General features: G+C 39.0%; 1 protein-coding gene across 1 annotated transcript in view; it reads right to left on the reverse strand.

The window, feature by feature from the left end:
* Nucleotides 1-8,106, reverse strand: part of SPG7 (SPG7 matrix AAA peptidase subunit, paraplegin) — an 82,050-nt gene extending 73,944 nt beyond the window's left edge. The window contains exons 1-2 of the mRNA XM_074286175.1: nt 7,837-8,106; nt 1,678-1,780 (exon numbers count right to left, since the gene is read on the reverse strand). Coding sequence (XP_074142276.1) covers nt 1,678-1,780; nt 7,837-8,016 — 283 coding nt within the window. The 5' untranslated portion in view covers nt 8,017-8,106. The remainder of the gene's footprint in view (nt 1-1,677; nt 1,781-7,836) is intronic.
* Nucleotides 8,107-8,567: the final 461 nt, after the last annotated feature.

Genomic DNA, 8,567 nt, shown 5'->3' on the forward strand with positions numbered 1-8,567 from the left:
CACACACAATCTCCATTATTACATATGGATAGCAGGCTGCTTGCTGGTAATTAGGATTCTGCAATTTTCAATCTTTTTCTGCTTCTCCACAATAAAAACAAGCTGAACATGAGATGTACAGTATCTATGCTAAAGGTTCTTTAACTGAGGACTAAAAGAAAGTATTAGGTAGGAGGTCAGCCAACTATTAGAGTGACTCACTAAAGGGCAATATCTCTATTTTAAGCGCTAAATTCTTTGTAGTTTATTTTCAGTCCCATTCTGAATCTAAAACATTCACAGCAACACCACAGATCTGCAACAGAGCTACTTCCTTCAACAGCTGACAGAAGGCCAAAGACAACATGGAAAAACAGATTCATACAGTTTGGGGAACAATTTTTTTTTCATTCTTGTTTACATATCTGGAAGCTTATTTTAATTGAAACTTACAATAAAAAGTTTTAAAACTGAGATTCACTTATTTTTCAAGTAGCACAATGTCACTTCTTGCTACATGAGAAACTTTATACAAAAATAAAACAATTCCATGTCAAGCAAACAAGAAAAAATATCATTTAAACCTTAAATACATCATCCTTTCTCAATTGTAGCATAGCCTACTGACAATATGAATTTCACTGATGGAAGAAATTTAACAAACATTTCTTAAGTACCAACTTTGTGCTAAGTACTATGCTAAGCACTAGGGATATAAAGAATAAAACAATCGTGGAGAAGAAGTCAAAATTCTTCTTGGTAGACAAATGACTAGGGACAGGATAGAAAGGGGAAAAAGAGAAATAAGCATTTATTAATTCTTACTATGTGCCAAACATTGTGTTAAGAATTTTACAACTATTTTCTCAATCCTTACCACAGCTCCCATAATACATATTACCCCCATTTTGCAGTTGAGGAAAGTGAGGCAGAAATTAAATGCCTTGTCCAGCAATATGCAGCAAGTAAGTGACAGAGACCACATTTGAATTCAGGTTTTCCTGACTCCAGGCCTAAGTTCTATCCACAGTACCATCTAGCTGCCTTTAAGAAACCAATGTGTGATTTTACTGCCATAAGGCAACTCCTATATCTATCTGATATAGATACAGGAAGCATCAGTAGAAAAAGGAGGCTGACACTTGCCCAGGGTCATATGGCTTGCATGCATCAAACCTAGATCTTCCTGACTCAGATTCCAGATCCACTGTCACAATGCCTCTTATCACCAAATGAAGAGATACTTAAATTTTTTTTGTCAGTACCAAACTGGCAACATTGTTAGCTATTTCTAATATAAAATAATGACACTGTAGTGTCAGAAGATCTTTTCAAGCCTTTCACTTTATTGCTATGCAAACTCAGACCCCAGGTCAAACAGCTATTCAGGGGAAGCAAGGGGCCCATTCTGGCTTGGCTGTTTCTTCCTCATGTTTCTCTGGAAAGGCAAACATTGATCAGGAAGGACCAGGATGTGGGTATGGAACAGCTCACTTCCTCAAGCTGGCCATGTGACTCTGGCTAAGAGGGAACCTCACAAAGTGTTATGAGACAACAGAGAACAAAAAGAAAATATCCTGCAAACTTTAAAGCATTAAGTGGCATCTATCACTGTGGTGATAGTGATTACTCCTATTACCACTACAATGGCAGCTGCATTTCAAAAGCTTACACAATATTCCCCCAAAAGGTTTATACCTAAAAGTTTCCAGAGTCTCACTGGATTCTGAATTAGATGTTGTTTCAACAGCAGTCCTCTGATTCCTTGAAAAGTAGGGGACAATGTCCTCAAAAGTAAACTCTGAAAGAAAAAAACAGTATCAGGGATCAAAGAAACAGTGTTATTATTGTCCCACTCTTTTCAGTCCTGCCTGACTCTCCATGACCCCATTTGGGGTTTTCCTGGTACAGACAACGAAGTCATTTACTATTTCCTTCTCCTGTATTTGACAGATAAGAAAACTGAGGCAAACAGGGTCAAGGGACTTGTTTAGGTTCATACTGTTAGTGAGTTATCTGAAGCCAGATTTGAACTCATGAAGAGGAATCTTCCTGACTCCAGGCCCAGTGCTCCATTTACTGCTCTTACAAGCTGTGCTACAGAAATATTACTCTATATATTATTGTTCTGTAAGAAACAATCAGCAGGATGATTTCAGAAAAGGCCTGAAGAGAATTACATGAACTGATGGTAAGTGAAGTAAGCAGAAAACAAGAGAACATTATACACGGCAATAAGATGATTATTCTGACTGCCTTAGCTCTTTCCAACAATGAGATGATTGAGGGCAATTTCAATGGGTCTTGTGATGGAAAGAGGACTATGAGGATTGAGTGTGGATCACAACAGAGCATTTTCACCTTTTTTGTTATTGTTTGCTTTTTTTTTCATTTTTTTTCCTTATGCAACATATGGAAACATGTGGAAATGTGTAGAAGAATTGTACGTATTTAACATATATTAGATTACTTGCTGTCTAAGGGAGGGGAGTAGGGGGAAAGGAAGGAGAAAAAAATTTGGAACATAAGGATTTTCAAGGGTGAATTTTGAAAACTATGCATGTATTTTGAAAATAAAAAGCTAAAAGAAAAGAAATATTACTCTATATTCATTTGTTTTCTTGGTTAGCAGTATCTGTTAAATTAAAAACAAATTGTTACACTAACTACTCTTTAATGCTTAACCCTTCCCTACTGAAAAGATCAAGGACAAAAAATTGGCTTGTTATTAGTATATTAACTAGCTATAATACAAATAAGAAATAGTTACATATTGCTTTAAGTTTATAAAACACTTCAAATATTAATCATCACAATAAATTATGAGATAGGAAAACAGGCAAGAAACATTATTTCCATTTTACAGAAGAGAAAACTGAAGCAAACAGGGTAAGTGACTTGCCCAGGGTCACATAGCTCAATAAGTGTCTTAAAGTCACATTTCAACTGACCTTTTCCTGAGGCTCTGCACTCTATCCACTTACTACCTAATAATTCCTATTTCCTAGTCATATGATATGAGGTCAACTACAGAAAACTCAAAGGAAAAAATTCTCTCTAATAAGGAAAAAAAACCACAGACATGAATCATATGTGAAATTAACTGACAATTATTTTTAATACATGTTATATACACATAACCTATCTAAAACTTTTGCCAACCTCAAAGTGCTATATAGAATGCTTAAAGAGTTTTACATACATGCAGACATATATACATACAAATACATATATGTAAATATATACATATCAATATACATGTTGTGTGCATATGTGCATACACATAAACCAATTAATAAAAATATAATTTTAATTAAATAAAATTTTTAAAGTTTCTGCACAAACAAAATATAACTAAGATAAGGAAGGAAGATGCTAATGAAGGGAAAGAAACCATAGTCAAATTTTTTGAACAAGCATTTGGTAGCTAAGAAAAATTTACAGAACATACATAAAACCAAAAGCCATTACTTCATAAATAAGTGTTCAAATAATATGAGAGTTCTCAAAGGAAGAATATGTAATTTTTAACTTTATAAAAGGTTTCCAATTACAAGAGAAATTCAAATCAAAACAATCCTGAGGTCTCATTTCATACAATGCAAATTAACAAAGACATTAAAATATTTGAGAACAGTCAGAGTTAGAAAAGTTGTAAGATGGGCATTCTACTGCATTGCTGACAGAATTATGAATTAGTACAACCATTTTGGAAAGCAATTTGTAGTTATGCAAATGAAATGGCTAAACTAGGAATCTATCCCAAGGAGGTCACCAATAAAAAATAAATAAATAAATAAAACAGGAGGGGGGGAGTATTCCAACATATACAGCTTATATCTAATTGTGGCTGACCAGGTCTATGAGCTTGGAATACTTTGCTACAGGTCAAACACAAAAAGTGCCTATAAACATTTGAGGTGACTTCTCTAACTTTGCATATCCCAAGTTTCTTCTGAGCTACTTCAAATCTGCTTTGCTCACAGAGCACAGAACTTAATCTGATGAGAGTACACTATGTTGCATAGGTCCTATGCCAGTGTCTCCCATTAATCAACTGCAATAAACTCTAAAGTTCTTAAGAAAGACTTCAGGAAAAACTTACATGAACTGATGCTAAGTGAAATGAACAGAACCAAGAGAATATTTGTACACAGCAACAAGATTATGTGATGATCACCTGTGATGGACTTATCTCTCCTCAACAATGAGATGATTTAAAGCAATTCCAATAGAAAGATACAAAAAGGTGTCTTTGTTATCACTTTTCCTGACTACCATGTGAGCATCTGTCCTGTGCACACTGCATCAATTTTGGTCCTCTTCAAGAACAAAGGAAAACAACCAATATATAGATTCCAACACATATATGTAGCAGCACTTTTTTGTGGTATCAAAGAACCGGAAACAAAAATAGGTGTCATTCAACAGTAAATGTCTAAACAAATTGTGGTACATGAATGTAATAGTGTATTACTATGTTCTAAGAAGCAATGAAAGAAGCAGCTAGATGGCCCAGCTTCAGGAAAATCTGAATTCAAATCTGGCCTCAGATACTCACTAAGTGTATGACCCTAGGCACGTCACTTAACCTGTTTGCCTAATCTTCTAGCGAAGGAAATGGGAAACAACTCCAGCATCTTTGTCAAGAAAACCCCTCTAGCAGCATGGCCTACAAGGTCATGAAGACTTGGAAACAATTAAACAACAATAATAAATAATGAACATGACAAATAAAAAACACAGAAAGACCTACAAAAATTAACTAAAAGAAAAGCAGAGAGAGGAAAATAATAAGCATATAACTACAACAATGGCAATGACAAGATCAACCCCCACAAAACAATCAAAAATGAATGTTGCAAAATTTAAAAAACAAAATTGGTCCCAAAGAAAAGACAGAAAAAGAAACCTTCCTTTCTCCTTTGCTAAGGTGGGGGAATTCTACAAATGTGGAACATTGCATGTGACATCAAGTTTTTTTTTAACATAACAATCATTTTTGTCAAATTTTTAAAAATATATTGATCAAACTATGATAGATTTGGCTCTTCTCAGCAGTGCAGTAATCCAAAACACAATTCCAAGTGATTTGTGACAGAAAATAATGTCCACAGCCATAGAAAGAACTATGTAGCCTGAATGCACATCAAAGTACACTCTTTTCATTATTTTTTCATTTGCTTTTTACTTTTTCTTACTCATGGTTTTTCCCTTTTGTTCTAATTCTTTTTTCAAAACATGCTTAATATAGAAATATGTCTCACAAGACTGCACATCTAAAAAAAAAGTATTGATCAGTTTTGCTAAATTATTTTTCTATTAAAAATTTTTGTTATATTTGCTAGTTCTCTGAGAAGAGCGGAATGAACATATTGGAAAATTTAGACAATGTAAAAACAAAGGGTATCAATATGATTAAATTTTTAAAACTATGAATGAAAAACATTTATTAAGTATTCAGTGCCAAAAATTGTACCAAGGATTGGTAATGCAAATACAAAGCTAGATGGTCCTTCCCCAGCCTAAAAGAAAAAAAGATATAAGTTTCTGGGTTCTAATTAAGAGACAAACTCACTATTCCAATAGACTTGGAATGGAAAATACCAATTACATTCAGAGAAAGAACTGGGGAGACTGAATGTGAATTGAAGCAGTTTTTTACCTTTTGTTTGTTTTGCCATAAAGGTAGGGGAAGAGATAGAATGACAAAAAGATAACAGATTAAAACTTTATGGGAAGATGAGGACAAATGGTCCCAAACAGCATTCAGTGGCTGAGCTTCTCCCAGGAACTGCCTCTAATAGTCCATCCACTTTGTCAAGAAATAAACACTTACTGTGTGCAGAGCATCATATTAGCTCTGAGAATACAAATACAAGCCAAAAGAAAGACAGTCCTCATGGGGTTTATAATTCTAATGGTGGAGACAACACATAAAAGGGAGCTGAAAAGGATTGGACAAATTAGGAATAGAGCCTGAAGAGGATACGGCTGGTCTTTTTGTAGTGACAAGAAACTGGAAACTGAGTGGATGCCTATCAGTTGAGGAATGGCTGAAAAAGTTATGGTATATGATGTTATGGAATATTATTGTTCTGTAAGAAATGAAATTCAGGATGACTTATATGAACTGATTCTAAGTGAAATAAGTAGAACCAAGAAAATGTTGTACACAGCAACAAGATTATGTGAAGATCACCTGTGATGGACTTGGCTCTCCTCAACAATGAGGTGATTCAAAGCAATCCCAAAAGACTTACTATGGAAAGAGCGATCTATATCGAGGAAGAATATGAAGACTGAAAGTGGATGCAAGCATAGTATTTTCACCTTTTTTCTGTTGTTGTTTGCTTGCTTTTTTCCTTCTGATCTGATTTTTTTTTTTTTTTTTTTTTTTTTTTTTTGCACAACATGACGAAGAATTGCACATATTTAACCTATATCTGATTGCTTATTGCCTTGGGGTGGGGGAAAGGCAAAGAAGAGGGGGGGAAAATTACAACACAAGGTTTTGCAAAGTGAATGTTGAAACCATTTTTGCATGTATCTGAAAAAATAAAATACTACTAAACTAAAAAAAAAAAAAAAAAATTAAAAAAAATGTAGGGCTTGGGGCAGCTAGGTGGCGCAGTGGATAGAGCACCAGTCCAGAAATCAGGAGGACCCGAGTTCAAATCTGGTCTCAGACACTTAACACTTCCTAGCTGTGTGAGCCTTACTAGCTGTTAAGACTCTGAGCAACTCACTTAACAGTCCCGGTTTTCTCAACGGTAAAGCAGAAATAATAAAAACAGTTGTGAAAATTAAATGAGATATTGAGAAAGTTCCCACCACATAGTAATTGATCAATAGCAGGCACCGAACAAATGCTTGTTCGCTCACCTTTTACAATCCTACATATTTTATTTTCAGCATTAAAAATCATTAGTCTGACTTCACCAAACTGTCAAAAGGGTCCACAACAAAAAACAAAAGGATTAAGCAAAGATGAACTAATATTTTTGTTTCTTGAAACCCTTCATTTCTTTTGGGTCTCTAGTCAGAAACTTTTCTTTATGACCACATTAACTTTTCTCTCAACTTCTATACATTTCATTCCTGCACTTTCCAGCCAAGCAGAACAAGTCCCTCCTAGCACTGATGCAATCAGGGATACACACACGCTTTCCATGGGGGGAGTCACCCGGGATGCTGTGGGTGGGATCCAGGAATGGAAAGTATAGCCAAGTGAGTAAAAGCCAACAAACAGTCATGGAGCTCTTTCACCAAATGATCACGATGAGATCTAGAGAGGATTCATACATGGGGAGAACAAGTGGAACTTTTGGAAGTGCTTGATGCGCATAATCAGTAGAAAGAAGAAGGGAGATAAAAGTCCCCTAGGCTTCAGACAGTACTCGGGGCCAGAGGAACGTGACAGGAAAAAAGAGGCTTGGGGGAAAACTAGCGCCCATGGCTTTCCCTGGTTCTCCCCCCTTCGCCCCAAAGGTCAAACGGGCGCGCTGCACGCGAGAAGCTCCGAGGTGTTTTTCAGCTGCGTCCCTGCCCTGGACCCTCACCGGTCCCCCCGCTTCGCTGGCGGTCTTCCCCTCAGAACGGGGTATCCCTGGGGGCAGGGCTGCTGAAAACAGTGCCGGGTTCTAGGGGAGCGCTAGATAAGGCCATGTCTGTGGAACCTGGAGCCAAGGCCGAAAATCCGGGAAGACGGAGGCTAACAGGAGGGAGGGAAAGGGGGTCCCACCTAGGGGCGCCAGGAGGGGTGAGGGGCGGGGCCAGCTGGAGGCGGGGCCTGCTCCTCCGACACCACCCCTCCCCGCTGCGGGAGGAGCTGAGAGGCCAGGCCCAGGAAATTACCTGTAGGACTCGGCCGCCAGCCCCAGCAGGACCGCCCGAGGAGCAGCAGAACCGCCTGTCCCCGAGGCCAGCGGCAGCGGCGGCAACTGGCCTGAGGCTCCAGCTGGATCCCGCAGCCTGGAGCCGCCATCGGCCCGGCCGGCGGCGGAGCGAGACAAGCAGCAGCAGCGCCGCCGCCATGATCCCTCCGAGAGCGGCGCCTGCGCACAGGACGCCGCTCGGCCCGGAACGTGGCAGGCGCGAAGGGGTCGAGGCGCTGTCTATGGAGAATCCGGGGAGCGGACGCACTGGAAAGTTCTGCGCATGCGTCACCTCGCCCTCCTCCGACTTCTCCTGCAGTCATACTCTCTTCAAGGTCGAGGCCCGGCCTGGTCCTTCGTCCCTCCTCTCGTTCTCCCCCCCCACCCCATCCCCGTCCTTAACGCACTAACTATTCCCCGGAGCGGTCTCCGCTTCTAAGCACAGCACGCATTTGTGCCCAGAATCACGGCTCGCAGGGTTCTGCTTCCTGCAGAAAAATCAAAGAACCTCCTGGTATTTAGAACTCTCTGCTACGCGCCAGACACTGCGCCAAATGCTGAGCATCCAGACCCCGACGGGGAAATGAGTGCAAACAGCCCCAATGCAACGAAATGCAGACAGCATAGATGGAAGACAATTACAGAGGGAGGACACGGAGGAGGGTCAAAAACGACTTCCTATGAAAGATGGGCCGAAAAGCAGAGGGCAAT

Source organism: Sminthopsis crassicaudata, chromosome 2 (assembly GCF_048593235.1).
Source record: "Sminthopsis crassicaudata isolate SCR6 chromosome 2, ASM4859323v1, whole genome shotgun sequence".
NCBI lineage: Eukaryota > Metazoa > Chordata > Mammalia > Dasyuromorphia > Dasyuridae > Sminthopsis > Sminthopsis crassicaudata.